The sequence below is a fragment of the Carcharodon carcharias genome, chromosome 13 (assembly GCF_017639515.1).
Source record: "Carcharodon carcharias isolate sCarCar2 chromosome 13, sCarCar2.pri, whole genome shotgun sequence".
Lineage (NCBI taxonomy): Eukaryota > Metazoa > Chordata > Chondrichthyes > Lamniformes > Lamnidae > Carcharodon > Carcharodon carcharias.
In genome coordinates, this window is record NC_054479.1 from 30335701 (window position 1) to 30353888 (window position 18188).

The window sequence follows — 18188 nt, forward strand, 5'->3', positions numbered from 1 at the left end:
GTGGTCTGAGAGGCAAGGGACTCTCCCTGTGGAAAATTGCTTGCTACTTTGTAAGAAACATCCTCATCTGTGCAGAATTCGATAACCCACTATGTGGGGAATCTTAAGCATGAGTAGCATTCTGCTGCTTTGTGAAATAACCCCTTGAAACACGCTGCTTGATCTGGTTAAGTAAAAGTGCTTTGTTTTCACATTGAACTATTGGGTAGCACATACAAATACTGTTCTGTTTGAGCATGATGCATTTCAGCCCCCTTGTTGGATGTATGCACATTCCTCCTCTTACACTAAATATTCTTGTTTCACTTGCATTTGTGACCTTTTGAATTATGAGCTGTCCACATTCATAACTTAGTAATATACCGCTGCTGATGCTTGGTCAGGTTATATGCCCTTTGAAATGTCTGTCATAAAATAAATCAGAACTGATTTAAATTTATTTTAGCAAACACTATAATGGCACTTTTAACAAATGAGGCTTATTTCTTAATAAACCCCACCTTTGGAGAAATTGCTATCTAATTTACATGCCAGCTGAAACAGTTTTGATCCAAAATACTGGAAAGGATTGAATACATAGCTTTCATATTTCCAGAATCATTCATCTATAATTTATGGACTACTTAAATGAATTGTAAAAGTTTGGTAAATTAAAGTTTATTTCTAAATTGAGAATGTGTTCAGTTATCGCAATAACCCAGTCATATTAGAGGTCAAGTTCAATAAACTCAAGACTAGAAGGAAAATAAATCTGATCTGGCCAGTAGAAACACTACCTCAGTTTGGGAAACTAATCACTGCAGTCCAAAAGAGAACTCAAACCATTGAAATGAACTAATGTTTGCAAACAAGAGAAATGTCTAAAAAGTTGTAAGCTGCATAACAATATCAAATATTTTTGTGCATAAGGAACTATTTTAGCAATGCTGTATGTTGCTTGAGGTATTTGTCACTTATTTCACTGCCCTATAGGTACCCCATAAGTATGGCTAGTTTGTGTATGCAACACTATTCACTCTTAGTTGTAGGTTTTTCCCACAAAGCAAAAAGTTTATTTGTTTATGGTTGCTTTACTATGTCTGTGTATCATTGTCACATGCTATCATGTATTTTACATGCTGCAGATCATGTTGTAACTACCATTGTGATTCCATAATTCACTAAAGATTTGTGGTCCAAAAAGTCTGAAAGATTAATGTCCTTTTATTTGTTTAGCATCACTAACTAAATTGAAAATTTATCTTCAGCTTGAAAACAAACCTGAAGAAAGTGAACTCAAGCAAGACAATGAAGAGAAATATGCAATGGACTCTGAAAGTTATATGGAGGTAAGTGGTGAGCCTGACTGAAGTTTAACCTTCAGAAAAGTCTGACCTTCATGTTATTCATTGTGCTAATTTGAATTTTATGATTCTTGTAGAAACTTGCTGCCTTGGGTGCAAGCTTAGCTCGTGTGGTATCTTCAAATGAAGAGGATGATGTGGCACCAGATGAATTCCCTGCAGATGGAGTAAGTATAAAGTTGTGTTGCTCATCATTATTGAACAGCGTGTTTTTCAATGAGATGGGAACTTCTTTGTTACTCCTTTTAGATTTTTAAATAATTTTGTTATCGGTTTGACTTCTGCTTCGCTCTTATTTTCACGATGGAAAATTGGATGGCTTGGTACAAGCTGAACTGCTCCATGGGTGACCATAAGAACTGTCATCATTTCTATAGCTGTAGCACAGACTCCTTTGTATTAGTGCAGTCAGCAAATATGTTTATATCCGCAGGGCTAATTGTCACTATTGTGTAGGTGACATTCAAAATGGAAAATAAAGGATCATTGATTTGCTGGGGATGTCGGCCATCACCCAACAGTGATTCTCTAAATTGCTGGAATGTATCCTTACCAAATACACCAATTGCATGCTGAAAGGGGAAATATCACACCTGCCATAAAGCATGAATGTAACATAGTGCAATTAGCACAGAATTTAATCAACTTTGAGTTACTCTGTTTGAATCTTTCCCTTTCTAGCTTTTCATTGTTAAATTGCAAAGGGCCTAAATTTACTTGTGGAGGATACCGATGACATTGATACATTAAATACTATAGGATCAAGACAAAACTGCTTTAATTTGTCTTTCTCTCGAGAGCATGGACGTGCCAAGGAAAAGAAAACTTAGTTTAAGACTTAAAGATCTTTGAAATCTGTGAGCTTATGCCACAAAAATTGGTTGATGTTCACTGTTGAGAGTTGAATGCAACCAGCAGCCGTTTGACTAAGGAGCCATAACAGACCATGAATTCGAACCTTCAGGAGAAGTGGGAGGGAAATTTAAAGAAAAATAAAAAATTATGTTTAATTTCCCCTGGGCACAAAAACACGACAGAATAGTGCACAAACAAGCATGCTTACTTCCAAAATAGTACTTTTAAAAATGGCCTTTTTATTGCCAAAGAAAATTTACATATCCTTTTATGTGACCTTGTGACATTTTGAATGATTTGCAAAACCACCTAGATTAGACTTTTTTTATGAGCATCCACATTTTCATTTGTTTTTGTGCACTGAACCAGATTGTTTATTAAAAATCTGCTTTCAGCACGTGTTTAACCTTCCCTTAGTATTCTATTAGCATTCATATCATTTAGGCATTTATGTGTTGTTACTAGGAAAAGAAATACCAACTTATGGCATATTTTGTTGCCAAATTGATCTGTTAAGAAGCGATACTTCTCTACCTGTACAAACCTTATGGCACCTTTTGTTCCTCTTTCAGTTTAAGTATAAATTGATATTTGAGGTATAAATTTTAAGTGTATGTCGGTCTGGTAAAACAGACTATTTACCAGGTTGCATGAACAACTCGTTTGAGACTGTTATTTGTGCATGGGAGATTATTCTCAGTGGCAAAGTAAATAAGGTACCTTGGAGTAACTTCTATAATTTATTCAGGAAAATGCAGTGCTGCTTGAAGAGAAGCAAAAAGAGCAACAAATATTAGAAAAACAGAAGAAGCTGTTTGAGGGGATGAAGTTTTTCTTGAACAGAGAAGTGCCACGTGAATCACTGGCATTTGTCATCAGGTACGTGTACCAGGTTGTATAATGGATAACTATGTTTCAATCCTTCAGCCCCCTCTATTGTTACTGATGTTGTCAACACATTGCTGCCAGGATACAGTTAAATAAGTGCTGTACACTTGCTGGTACTTCATACAGATGACCATCGTTCATTTGTCAACTCTAGTGATTACTTTTGCCGGACTGAATGACCAATTCTGTTCTCACCTGCATATGTGTATTTTCACCTGTATTGCTGGATAGTGATGTTGAGTGGGAACACTCACTCACTGACATTTTCTTCACCTCTCTGTCCCACCTTGTGCACAAGGCCAAATGTAGCACATCAAACCTGGTACCTTCCTGGTCTGTGGGGCTCTGCTATTTGTCTGATAAAGTTGTTCAACCATTGAAGTTGATGGCTGTAATGACTAAATCATTTTTTACTAATTTCAATGCTAGTTACCTTCTTTTGGTCCCCTCCTCTTGCATTTTGTTAAGGTGCAATTCCGTAGTCTTGCCATTTTTATATGTGAGTGGGTCCAGACTCTGTACATCGGTGGATTATATGACTATGAAGGGGAGCATAATTGAGCCCAAACTGGTTCTTGCTCAATATTCGCAAATGCACAACTTGCAGCGGGAGTGACTGGATAGCAGGGTGAAATGGGAACTGTGGTTGACATTCCTGTCTTTCTATACTTATTCATTACTCAAAAGAATTCTGCTTTAGGAAAAAATAACCTTTTCTAAACCATTTTCAACCAATTTGCTTTATCAATTTCTTTTTTAGGTGTTTTGGAGGCATGGCATCATGGGATAAGTCACTTTGTATAGGTGCTGCTTATCCTGTTACAGATGAAACTATTACTCACCAGATAGTGGACAGGCCAAATCTTGATAAACAGTTTATCAACAGGTATGATTTTATATGAAATTAAATTTTAGGTTCAGTAAGCATGAGTTATATTTTGTTACTGGTGTCGACTATTCTATCGTTGTTGAGCCTGGAAGTGAAAAATTCATTATAGTCTTCCTCATAGCATAAGAGTAGAGTCTCACTTGCTAGGTTAATGAACGCAAGTACTAAACACTGCAGATGCTGGCAGTCTAAAACAAAAGTAGTTCCTGATCACAGAACGTACTTGCATTTCCCAATGTCAGGGCATGTTAACCTGTTCCATTTTTGCATTCCAGAAGCAGTCACATAACTTTAGATGTTGGCTGCATGCCCTAGAAACACTCAAGTTAAGAGCAAGTTCTTTCTTTTCCGTACCCAACCCCACACCAAAAAAATATACAATAAATGACGTTGGCTTAGATTATATGTTGACTGGCGAAGTTGAACTTGATTAGAAAATAATTATTACTTGTCTTTGAACAATTTTATCCATTGTTTTAACTGAGATTTAATACATCACTTTAAAATATAATGCAAAATATGTTTATTATACACTTACTGATTCTTCAGCATAAGCTATTTTCCTTGGCCTTTCAGGGTAATTTAGTAATTTGATAAATGCCTGCAATTTTTAATTTCTGAAAAAATAGCTAAATTCTTGCTTGTGATATGATGAAAATGTAGAAAATTTAACCAGAACGCCATCCGCTTGGCTAACAACATCCATGTAACGCGCAGCATGTTATGAATGTATGATTGAGTCCCATTACCAACTTTTAAGATGCGCCAAGCAATTTATTAAATAGCTTCCCCCTCTTTATGTTCCTATACCTGCTTTTCACCACCTTCCTTGAAGCAGATAGTCATGGTGTTGCAATTGTGACCAAATATATCAGCCAGCAACACAGGATGCTTTAGCTTTTATTATGGAAGTATATACATTTTCATAATATTCTGGTTTATTGTAAAGTAGGTTTATGGATGTGAATGTGTATGATTCTGTCTGTGTGGCTTTTGGAGTTAGGTAGACTGCAAGCTTGAAATTATCAAAAGAAGCAAAGTAGAAATGCACTTGAAATGCTAATGACTAAACATGAATGCTGTCTTAGCATGTAAGGTGTGAAGGGAATTTGCATTTTTAGATAAGTGAAGGGATTGTTTGGATTTCAAAGGGATGTTAGTCTGTTTACAACTAGCCAGATAAGCAAGGCTATTGTTACTGACAATATTGCAACATGAATATATTTATATTCTGGGAAAGGTGCAGTTCCAAAGGCATATGGAACAATGGAATGACATATTAAAGAGAGAGAAAAACATTTATAAAGGAGAATGAAAGGCTATGTTGAGGGCCATGTAAAATATAACAGGAGTGAGTGAAACAGCCTTCAAGAAGCCTCCAGCTACTTGTGCAGAAGTATACTGTATCCTGTAACTAAAGTTGGAAAAAGCCATTTTGAATTCCACTGTCAAGTAGGCACTGTGTTATCTTGTTGCTTTTTTAAATCTAAAATCTGTTTTGGACTGTTGCCTTAAGTGGGGTGTATAACTGGGAGTCAAGTTAATTAGGAATTTTAGGAGCGGTTATAGTATTAAGTAGCCATAGTCTTATGTATGCGCTTGAAATATTTTATTTTGTAAATAAATATTTTAGTTTAATTTTTAAAACCTGTTACGGTCTTGATTGACTCATTACTTATGAATTCATGCACACATCTCATAATAAATACAAATAGCAAAACCATTGTGACAGCATGGCCAAGTTTCTCTTGTGGATTTGGTCTGCCTGGCACACATTATCTGCCACATCATAACGTAACACGTATTGGGTTGGAATTTAAATCTCTGTCCCTCCATTTGATTCTGACATTCCACCATTACAAGTGATGAGAGGCTTTGAAGTAAGTCATTTAAAAAGTAGGGAAAATCCCAAGATATTCTATAAGTATTGAACGTAGAAGGGAAGAGGATAACCAGGGAAAGAGTAGGGCCCACTAGGGACCAAGGGGGCAATCTATGTGTGGAGCCAGAGAACATCGGTAGAGTGTTGAACGAATACTTCACATCCATCTTCACCCAAGAAAATGAGGATGAAGGTATGGAACTCAGAGAGACTGCGAGGTTCTTGAGCAAATTGATATAGGGAGTGACAAGGTATTGGAGGTGTTGGCAGGTTTAAAGGATGACTTGTGTCCCAGACTGCTGAGGGAGGCAAGGGAGGAAATTGCAGGGGCTCTGACCCAAATTTTTTAATTCCTCTTTGGCCATGGGAGAGGTGCCAGAGGACTGGATAATAGCTAATGTGGTTCTGCTATTTAAGAAGGGTTGTAGAGATAAGCCAGGGAACTACAGACCAGTGAGTCTCACGTCAGTGGTAGGGAAACTAATGGAGAAAATTCTGAAGGAGAGAATCTATCTCCACTTGGAGAGACAAGGTTTGATCAGGGATAGTCAGCATGGCTTTGTCAGAGGGAGGTCATGCCTAACAAATTTGATTGAATTTTTTGAGGAGGTGACCAGGTGTGTAGATGAGGGTAGTGCAGTTGATATAGTTTATATGGATTTCAGCAAAGCCTTTGACAAGGTCCCACATGGGAGACTTATAAAGAAGGCAAATGCACATGGGTACAGGGTAATTTGATAAGATGGATTCAAAATTGATTTACTTGTAGGAGACAGAGGGTGATGACAGAAGGCTGCTTTAGTGACTGCAAGCCAGTATCCAGTGGCGTACCACAGGGATCTGTGCTGTGTCCCCTATTATTTGTCATTTATATAAACGCCATAGATGACTATGTGGGGAGTAGAATTAGTAAGTTTGCGGATGAAACAAAGATTGGCCAGGTGGTTAACAATGAGGTTGAGTGTCTTGGGCTACAGGAAGATATAGACAGGATGGTCAAATGGGCAGATAAGTGGAAGATGGAATTTAACCCTGAAAAGTGTGGGGTGATACACTTTGGAAGGAGTAATTTGACAAGGAAGTATTCAATGACACTAGGAAGTTCTGAGGAACAAAGGGACCTTGGCTTGTGTGTCCATAGATCTCTGAAAGCGGAGGGGCATGTTAGTGGGGTGGTGAAAAAGGCATATGGAACACTTGCCTTTATCAATCAACGCGTAGATTACAAAAGTAGGGAAGTCATGTTGGAGTTGTATAGAACCTTGGTGAGGCCACAGCTGGAGTACTGTGTGCAGTTCTGGTCGCCACATTATCAGAAGGATATGATTGCACTGGAGGGAGTGCAGAGGAGATTCACCAGGATGTTGCCTGGGATGAAACATTTAAATTATGAAGAGAGGTTGGATAGACTTGGTTTGTTTTCGTTGGAGCAGAGAAGACTGAGGGGCGACCTGAGTGAGGTGTACAAGATTGAGGAGCGTGGATAGGGAGCAGCTGTTCCCCTTAGTTGAAGAGTCAGTCACAAGGGGACATAAGTTCAAGGTGAGGGGCAGCAGGTTTAGAGGGGATGTGAGGAAAAACTTATTTATCCAGAGGGTGGTGACGGTCTAAAATACGCTGCCCTGGGAGGGTGGTGGAGGCAGGTTGCCTCACGTCCTTTTAAAAAAGTACCTTGATGAGCACTTGGCACATCATAACATTCAAGGTTATGGGCCAAGTGCTGGTAAATGGGATTAGGAGTAGGTCAGGTGTTTCTCATATGTCGGGGCAGACTCGATGGGCTGAAGGGCCTCTTCTGCACTGTGAGATTGTGAGAAAAATTAAAGTGAGGTATTGCAGAATCTGTTTGATATGCCTACTTTCCTTCTGGTCTGCAGAACTATAACTAGCTAAATACCAATGTTTAATGCCCTCTGGTGCAAATTATTTTTATCATTGCTCAGCACTCTATTTTTAAACTTGCAGGTATTATATCCAGCCGCAGTGGATTTTTGACTGTGTTAATGCCAAAACACTTCTTCCTGTAGAAGATTATTTTCTGGGAGTGACTTTACCACCTCATCTGTCCCCGTTTGTGGAGGAGAAAGATGGAGATTACATTCCACCAGAGAAACTCAAACTCTTGGCCATTCAGAGAGGCGAGAATACATGTGAGCTGGTTGATACATTAATTTATGTTTAGTTCATTTCCAAATGCAAGTATCCTGACAGAGCACTTAACTGTATCATGTTTTCTTAAGAGTCACAGATCTTTGGGATGCAATATTTAAAATACAAATCTTTCTCAGTCTTAATAGACTTATGATTTAAAGTTTATAGAATATGAAATTCCCTGAGGGTTGTGCCATTTGCCTGAATTAGGAAAAAATATCTGAAATTGATTGACCTAAAAAACAAAAGCAGCCTTTCTTGTAACGCTTGCCTACTTTGGATGACTTCATAATAATAAAAGCAAAATCCTGAGGATGCTGGAGATCTGAAATAAAAACAAAGTGATGGAAAAACTCAGCAGGTCCAGCAGCATCTGTGGAGAGAGAGAGAGAAACAGAGTTAACTTTGAATCCAATAAGACTTATGCGGAACCGAAGAGAGATAAGTTTTATGCTGTTGAAAAAGAGGGAACAGGCAAGTGTAGCAAAATAGAAGGCATGGGATAGGTTAGAAGACAGGGGAGATTAAATGACAAAGATAGCATTTAAAGGAGTGGTAATTATACTATTAAAGAAACCAAAAGATTGGTTCAGAGTGGGTGTGAATAGCAGAATAAAGGTCAGGACTGACTGAAAGCAAAAGCATAGAACAAGATAGAGACTTGCGCCAAGGGTTTAAAAAACAATTCAAAATGGAGGACAGAGTTCATGGTCTGAAGTTGGTGAACTCAATGTTCAGTCCAGAAGGCTGCAAAGCGCCTAATCAGAAGCTGAGGTGCTGTTCCTCCAACTTGTGTTGGGCTTCGATGGAACATTGTAGTACACTGAGGACAGAAATTTGAGCGAGAGCAAGATGTTGAATTGAAATTGCAAGCGACCAGAAGGTCAGGGCCATGCTGATGGAGTGAGCGAGCGTGTTCTGCAAGGCAGACACCCTGTCTGCATTTGGTCTTCCCAATGTAGAGGAGATCACGTTGTAAGCAGCAAATACAGTGGACTAAACTATAACTTCATGTAACTCTGACAGGTGTTAATTCATATAAACTCCTTTAGGAAATGTTTCCAGTGACTGATGAGCCACAAAACCTGTACTGCATACTCGGCCTGTAATTTCACTATTAATGCACTGGTTCATTTTTCTCAAGTACTGTCCCACCCTCCCTTATTTAAAAGCACCATCAACATCACCACCACCCCCAAAGAAAACTCACATCAGTCCTTCTGTCCTTGCAAACTGTTAATAGTGTGTTAATTATATGTTTTATAGTGTTAAGATACACAGGTGAATGACATTGTTTAATTAAGTACTTTGATCACATAGGGACATAAGTTTAACTGCAGATGACTTGCAAATTATTAGATAAATGAACAACAGTTCAATTATAAATTGGAGACAGCCTAGACACTGGGGGTTGGAGGAGAGATATGACACTGAACAAAGGCAATAAACTCTCTTGGTAAAGAAAAGCTGTGTTTTTACTTCACCAATCAGCTTGGGTTCTGTTAAAACAATCCACCACCCTCCAATCTAGAAGATACTTTCCCTTCTAAGGTACTTCATTCTGTTGGCACATCTCAGATCTGCACCCATCATTCTTATAACTTCCTGTTGGAATTTCTCAAGTGCTTAAGTGGCCCCTGTCAGCATCACGTGACAGTCACTGTGATTGTGAAGTGATCTATTTTCACTCCTCAGCCTCTGCAACTGTTGATGTGGTTCCTTCACAACCAATCTCCAACACTTTTTCTGAATGAGACTGCACTTACATGGCTCAATTCTCATGTATCCAATTGATCCCCAGCATTGGTTTCTTTTTCAGCCCTGGTATCCCCCAAGGGTTCCATGGCACCCTTTTCATCTTCGTTTGCTTGTTTCCTGACAGCTACAGACATGAGGACAGCTTCCATGTGAATGGTGAAAGTACCCAGCTCTACCTATTCATCACCATTCTCAGCCCCTCCACTGCCACTGTGCTTTCATATACTTAGCTGACATTCAGTATTGGATGAGTACCAGTTTTCTCCACCTACATATTGGGAAGGTGTAAACATTGTCCTCCGCTCTCCAGGACAAACTCAGTACACATGCCACCAATTCCATCCTCCTCAGGCACCATCTCTGATAAAACCAGACTGTTTGCAACTTCTGCATCCTATTTAACCCTTTGCTGAGCTTCCAACCCTATGTCCTTTCCATCACAAAGACCACCTTTCCCCATCTCCATAATGTTGCCTGCCTCCTCCCCAGTCTCAGCCCAGCTGTTGCTGAAACTTTCCTCCGTATGTTGATCATCTCCAGACCTGACTATTGTAAAGCTCTAGCCAACCAGCCTCGCTTCTACCACCTTCTGCTGACCATGTCCTGTTAAACATCGCGCTCATCCATTTCTCCTGGCCTACATTGGCTCCTGGTTCCTCAATTTAAAATTCTCATTCTAGTATTTAAATCTCTTCATGGTCTTGTCCCTCCTTGTCTCTGTAACCTTCTCCAGCTGCCTCATCCCAGAATTCTTCATTCCTCTAACACTGACCTCATGCTCTAGAATACCCTTCCTAAATTCCCCTTTCACATTCTCCCTTAATGACCTTCCTTACAACTTATTTCTTTGTCCAAGCATTTAGTCACTCCTCCTGATAACTGGATGTTGAGCCAAAGGAGGAGTTTTGATTGTACCTATGTGAAGCTCCTTGGGATGTTTTTCTACATGTATTTATTTTAAATAGGCAGAATTTATTTGCAACTCAACGGGTTAAACCAGACATCTGATGAGTCACACCCAACAGTTTGCAATGTTTAATTTGACCCTGCCTGTCAGTCCTATGCTCGCTGACTTATATTGGCTCTTGGTCAAGCAACTTCTTGATTTAAAAATTTTCCCTCTTGTTGTTAAATCTTTCAATGCCTTCACTTCTGCTGCTCTGTAATCTCTTCCAACCCCACAACCCTACAAGTTACCTACGCTCATATAAACCTGGCCACTTCAGATTAGAAAATAGCAAAGATAACTCCTCTATTCAAGAAAGAGGGGAGACAGAAATCAGGAAATTACAAGCCAGTTAGCTTAACATTTCTTAGGGAAAATGCTAGAATCTATTATTAAGGAGGTTATATAAAGGCACTTAGGAACTCTTAAAATTATCAGTCAACATGGTTTTGTGAAAGGGAAATTGTGTTTGACCATTTGAGAGTTCTTTGAGGGAGTAACAAGCAACATGGATAATGGGGAACCTGCAGATGTGGTGTATTTGGATTTCCAAAAGGCAATTGATATGGTGCGACATCAAAAGTTACCACACAACATAAGGTCTCAGGCTGTAAGTTGTGAAGAGGACGTAAAGTCTGCAAAGGGATATAGGTAGGTTAAGTGAGTGGGCAAAAATTTGGCAGATGGAGTATAATGTGGGAAAATGTGAACTTGTCCACTTTGGCAGGAAGAATAAAAAAGCAGTATATTACTTAGAGAGATATTGCAGAACTCTGTTGTACAGAGATATCTAGGTGTCCTCGTACATGAAACACAAAAAGTTAGTATGCAGGTGAAGAAAATGATTAGGAAGGCAAATGGAATGTTGTCATATGTTGCAATGGAAATGGAATATATAAGTAGGGAATTTTTGGATCAGTTGTACAGGGCGTAGGTGAAACTAACCTGGAGTACTATGAACAGTTTTGGTCTCCCTACTTTAAGAAAGGATATAATTGCATTAGAAGCACTTTAGAGAAGGTTCATTCGATTGATTCCTGTGAAGGGGTTATCTTATGAGGAAAGGCTGGACAGGTTAGGTGTGTATACATTACAGTTTAGAAGAATGAGAGGTGATATAGAAACATCTAAGATCCTGAGGGGACTTAACAGAGTAGATGCTAAAAGGATGTTTCTCCTTATGGGAGAGTCTAGAACCAGAGGACATGGTTTAAAAATAAGGGGCTTCCCATTTAAGATGGAGATGAGAATTTTTTTCTGTGGCATTCTCTTTCCCAGAGAGCAGTGGACGCAGGTTAATAGCATATATTTAAGGCTGACTGAGTTAGATTCTTTATTGGCAAGGGAGTCAACGGGTATAGGGGGTAGAGAGGAAAGTAGAGTTGAGGCTACAATCAGATCAGCCATGATCTTATCAAATGGTGGACCAGGTTCAAGGGGCTGAATGGCCTACCCCTGCCCCTAATTCTTGTGTTCACTTGAGCATCCCTGATTTTAATCACTCCACCATTGGTTGCTGTATTATCAGTTGCCCAAGGCCCTAAGCTTGGAATTTCCTCCCTACATCTCTATCTTTCCATCCCATTTTCCTCCTTTAAAACGCTCCTTAAAACCAAGCTTTTGCTGATCTGACCTAATATTTCTTTGTGTGGTTCATTGTCACATTTTATTTTGTATTGCTTCTGTGAAGCACTTTAGGATGTTTTATTATATACAAATACAAGTTATTAATACCAAACTTACATTTTCTGACCTCCATGTCAAACTCCTGATGATAAAGCTCTGCTAGTATCATGTTTTGTCTAACCAAGAATGGAACAGTTGGGGTTAATTTTTTAAAAAGGCAAAGGGTAATAATTTAGCAGGAATTGAAATGGAAGGGAAAGTACATGGTTGGTAAAAAGTGAGAGAGTATATTTTTAAAAATAGAATAATTAAAATTTACTCTCCTGAGCACTAGTAATGATTTGGAGTCAAAAAACAAAAGCATTTTGAAGTGTTTAACTTCACCCAAAGTGATTACAGAAGGTAATAGTGTCACTGGATATCTGTGACCCTCTGATATCTCTGAGACAAAAGCCAGCAGTTTTCTTAGAAAGCGGAATTAAGCTGCCAACCTTTTGTGAGCTTGAATGGAAGATTGAATCTAATTACAACAACAATGTCGAGGCCTTTTATGTAACTTGTTCTGAATAATCACTTATATCATAAACTTTGTTTATTACAGATGAAAACAAAACTGAATCTGAAGAGGATGAACAGAGTGATGAAGAGTCTGAGGATGAAGAAGATGAAGATATGGATGAAATAGAAAAGCAAGATGAGAAAAGACTGAAGAATATGGAGGCTGAGAAGGTGAAAAACAAAGTGAGTTCCAATAGAAACCACTTTAATTTAAATTTATGTAAAATTCCATGTTTCATTATGCCATTGTATTTACATTTACTTCACATTAAGGGAGATGGTGGTATAGTAGCAATGTCACTGAACTAGTAAACCAGAGGCCCAGTCTCTGGGGACACAGGTTCAAATCCCACCATGGCAATTGGTGGAATTAAAATTCACTTAATAAAATCTGAAATTGAAAGCTAGTCTCAGTAATGGTAACCATGAAACTATTCATTGTCATAGAAACCCATCTGGTTCACTGATATCCTTAGGAAAGGAAATCTGCCATCCTTACCCAGTCTGACCTACATGTGACTGCAGACCCACGGCAATGTGGTTGACACTTAACTGCCCCTATGGAATGGCCTTAGCAAGCTGGTAAGCTCAAGGTGGCAATTAGAGATGGCAACAAATACTGGCCTTGCCAACACAATGCCCACACCCTGTGAAAGGATAAAGAAATTTATTTTCTAACTCCAGCATGTGAAGTTCAAATTCAAATGCGAGACTTTGTGTTATGAACTATAGCTGAAAGAAATTAGTTCAAGTAGCCCCATTTTTCAGTGCTGTGAAAAGCACATAAATATTTCAGGGGCAGACAGCAATGCGAGCTGTGTAGGTATCGGCCAGCGGTGCTGTCTGCTCCTGCAGAATTAATGCAGGTCTATGTAACGCCACTTGATGTGGTCCGATGCAAACTAATTTTCCCCTCAGATTGTCTTGCATCAACATTCTTCAGTTCTGTGGTCCAGGCAAGAACTGGCAGCTGCACAGCAAAAGGTAAATCAAATGAATTCTAGAGAAGGTGATTAATTGAAAAGGAATTGCTCACTGTTTGGAACGACAGTGTTTTCTAAATTTTTGCAAATAATTTTAACCCATATAATTTAGATAAATAGTACCTTCTGAAAGTTGAGATTTTATCCCCCTAGAAATATAAAAAGCCGAGGAGCAAAAAGTTGATTTTAAAGTGCAGCTTTGTCATAGGCAAGTAGTCAAAATACACTGTCTTTGAAGACAATTGCTGCAAGGCAAGTGAAACATGCTTTGCTTTTGTTGCAGTTTTTTTTCTGATAGAGTGCAAGGGATGTAAAATTATTGCAGTTATACTTTGGCCTTTCAGCATCTTCCCGAGTATCCTTATGAAGTGTTGAGCTGTGCATTGATTATTTGCGAATGTCACAAGTTAACAGCCCTTTGGTATATTCCTTGAGTCACTGATTCAGTGTTGATGCTGTTTCCACAGCAACTAAATGTGAAAGTAACTCCAGGGACTGTCAAGGTGGAGAACAAAACCGAGGTGTCCCAACGAGAACAAGCTGAGGAAAAGCGCCTGGCTATCATGATGATGAAAAAAAAGGAGAAGTATTTGTACAAAAAAATTATGTTTGGCAAGAAGAGAAAAGTTCGTGAGGTTTGTGTTTAAATCAGTTCTTATTTCTATTATCTAAAATGCTATGCGGTTCTGTATTTTAAGTTTGGATTATGAAAGAAGTTATCATTTTAGAAATCTTTAGGATTTTCTTAAAAGGTAATAGATGGGTTCTGTTTAAGACTTGAAGCTTAGTTTCTGTTTGTTAACGAATTTGGGAGGGAATGAAACTGTTACACAGAAATGGGTAATTGAGTTTACTTAGTGTTGAGTGCTAATGAGGATTTGATTTAAATTACAAGGTATTTTTGGTTCAATCCTTCAATGAGTCTGTTATTTGGCTGGTTTTGACCACCCAGTGAAAGGGACAGAGGGAATAAAGTGAGTCAAAGAAGTCCCTCAAGACTGAGGAAGGGAGGCTTATAAAGCTGTATGAAATATTATTGTATTGGTAAACTAAATCATGAGCCTATAAGATCAAGACATGACACTAGGGCAAGGGAGTACAAGCTAATACTAAGGGATCAATTTAACGGAAATGGCTCTGTACCAAGACTGAACTAATATGGGAACGCGCTGTAAGTCGCTTTTTTTGAGAGTGAATAGCTCATTTTCCTTGTTTGTATTGCCTCCAGGCTTGAATGCCTTCCTTGTGTACATTGACTGGAGCACACTATGGTTTTAGCGTACAGAATAAATGGGAGCAAAGATGTGACATTATTGACCGAGCCAGTCAAAAACCACAAGAGATTTCTCAGTCTTCTCGATACTGATTTTGTGCTGCAACTTTTAACTCTAGTGTTCTATTTAAATTCAGTTGAAAGCTTCAACTGTGGAGTTGAATTAGGTGCTGTTTGACCTTCATGTAACCTTTTGCAACACAATACCTGAAATTTATTTTTGCATAAAATAAAGTCTTTATGCATTTATTCTTTTTTTTAAAAAAGCATATGCCCACATTCTTATTGGGAATAATTGAAATTCTTATGATTCTTAAGCCGTAAGGGACCCAATTAGTGGGAATAAAACAGTCTTTCATATTCACTATGTTCAATTCACATTCCTTTTCTTCTCTTCCCTCCCTCTGCTCCAAAATATGACTTTTTTTTACAAGGCTAGCTGATTGCTGGGAAGAGAGATACTCATGGCTGCTTTTTCTAAAGGATATTGGCCAGTATCTGAATAGCATAAGCATAAGATTACATAGGATATACAACACAGTAACAGACCATTTGGCCCAACCAGTGCTGCCAGTGTTTCTGTTGCACTCAAGCTTCCTTCCATCTTTTCTCTTGTCATCTAAATCTACCGTTAAATGCATCTATGCTATTTGCTTCAACCATTCCTTGTGCTAGTGAGTTCCATATTCTCACCACTCTTTGTTGAAAAAATTTCTTCTGAATTCCCTATTGGATTTCTTGGTGAGTATCTTATATTGATAGCCTCTAATTATGCTCTACCTCACAAGAGAAAACATTGTCTCTGTATTCACTCATTCAAAACATTTCATAAAGATCTCTATTAGGTCACCTTCAACCTTTTTATTCAAGAGGGGAGGCCCAGCTTTTCTCTACATACAGACACATTTCTTGTATGATCCTTGTAAATCTTCTCTGCACCCTATATAATACCTCTATATCCTTCTTATAATATAGCATTGAGAACTGCATGCAGTACTTCAAGTGTGGCCTAACCAAGGTTCGATACTGGTTCAATATAACTTCCATATTTTTCCGTTCTATCCCTTTAACATTAAGCCTGGTGCTTGGTTTGCTTTTTTTATGGCCTTGCTAATCTGTGGTGCAACTTTTAGCGATTGATGAATTTGGACTCCGAGATCCCTTTGTTCCTGTACCCCATATAGATTTGCATCTTCCAAGTAATAAGTGACCACCCTATTCTTTCTACTAAAATGTACTATCTCACATGTATCTGTGTTGAACTTCATTTACCAATCTGCAAGTTTATTAATGTCCTATAATTTGTTGCAGTCCTCCTGAGTATTGACTATTCCCTACCTCTCTCCGCCTCCCCTCACCTGCCCTGCCCCCCCACACACACAAATTTGGTGTCATCTGCAGACTAAGAAATTGTTTTTGATTCCAAAGTCCAAATCGTTAATGTAAATTGTGAACAGCAGTGGTCCCAGCACTGATCCTTGTGGAACCACTACCCACCTTCTGCCACTCTGAATAACTACACTATATTCCTACTCTCTGCTTCCTGTCTTCAAGCCAGATAGCAATCCATTCTGCCATGTACCCCCTGACTTCACATTCTCTGACCCTATTCATTAGTCTATTATGGGGCATCTTATCGAAGGCCTTTTGGAAATCCAGATAAATTGCATGTTAAAAAACTGATTAAAGATAAAGGTTTGTTGAGTTGTGATCAGGAAGTTTGAATTAAGGTAGCCTAGGGGATCAGCTTGATTTCTAGATTTATGAAGTGAAATCTTCCATTTTTCTTGTTTATTTGGTGGATTATTTGAATTGTTTAATATTTGAAGACTTGTATTTTCACACCATTATTGCACTATCCAACCTGCATCTTTTTTACCTCCCTCTGCAGAAAAACAAGTTGGCAGCTAAGAGGAAGGCTCATGACGATGTACTTAAAGCTGAGAAAAAGAAGAGCAAGAAAGTTAAGTTACAATAAAATACTGAAAACATTGCCTATTTGAGATTTTAAACTAAATTCCAATAAGTTTGGCAGTACAGATTCCTTGAACGGTGATGAGCTTCAAGATACTGTTCTTTTCTGAGGCAGTTTCATTGTGTGCTAGATTTCATGAGTTACCACCTAGCTAAATGGAAAGAACTCTGTCTGTAAAAAGTTATTTAAGACTTTGCTACAAGAGTACTTGAGCAACGCAAGATTGAACTGTTGTCCTTACAGAACATGCCTTATGCTTGTCGATTTCTTGCCCTATTGTATAGAGTGCTCTATTTTTAAAATCTAAAAGTCCCATTTTGGCATTGTAGACCTATTGTAATCAGAACAACTAAGGCCTGCAGAAATATGTACTACATTGAGTGCAGCATAAACTCGCACTGAAGAATGGGAAAAGTCAAAAGTGGAATCATAATTTAAAAAGCAGTGTGATCTGATAAATGTACATTTTGTAATTCCAAGTTTGTTTCTTGTACAGTCATCAGATTAAAAGATTTCAGTTCACTTCATTTAATTTGAAGCTTTTTTTATTTAGTGACTTTTTCTAATTGAAAATTTGTAAGTCAGATAAGTAAACTAGTAAAATTATAGCCATCAAAAAGCACGATCAAAACTGTAGAAACTTGTAATGAACTTTAAAATCTCAAACCCATTGCAGGTGAGCTGGAATTTCCCTTTTCCTGAACATTGTCATTTACATCAAGGCTAGTATCAAAATCCTTGGAATGAAAATTGTTTTTAATCTGCAAAGAAACATCATGTATAAAAAGACACTGCCTGCCTACTTGTTTTTTTAACTGTAAAAGGAAAAATGGCAGCCATTTTTATGGCGTTATTTCCAAAATGTTAGCCAATACACTCTATATTTTAAAAAGTTCTTATTTTCTCATGCTCTTTGGGGCATGGAATATCAGCACCAGAGAATAGAATGTTTTTTTTTCAAGAACAGCAGTGAGCCCTTCCGATTGCATTGTTGAATTCTCACCGCCCTGCCCTTAATGTATCATTTTGAATATTTCCATTCCTTCCACTAACCCCTTTTA

General features: G+C 38.3%; 1 protein-coding gene across 2 annotated transcripts in view; it reads left to right on the forward strand.

The window, feature by feature from the left end:
• pes (pescadillo) overlaps positions 1-17654 on the forward strand; it is a 39725-nt gene extending 22071 nt beyond the window's left edge. For both annotated transcript variants that reach the window (XM_041203151.1, XM_041203152.1), the window contains 8 exons: positions 1248-1328; positions 1421-1510; positions 2947-3077; positions 3847-3972; positions 7823-8007; positions 12940-13079; positions 14347-14514; positions 17044-17654. In XM_041203151.1, the coding sequence (XP_041059085.1) occupies positions 1248-1328; positions 1421-1510; positions 2947-3077; positions 3847-3972; positions 7823-8007; positions 12940-13079; positions 14347-14514; positions 17044-17130 (1008 nt within the window). In that variant the 3' untranslated portion in view covers positions 17131-17654. The remainder of the gene's footprint in view (positions 1-1247; positions 1329-1420; positions 1511-2946; positions 3078-3846; positions 3973-7822; positions 8008-12939; positions 13080-14346; positions 14515-17043) is intronic.
• Positions 17655-18188: the final 534 nt, after the last annotated feature.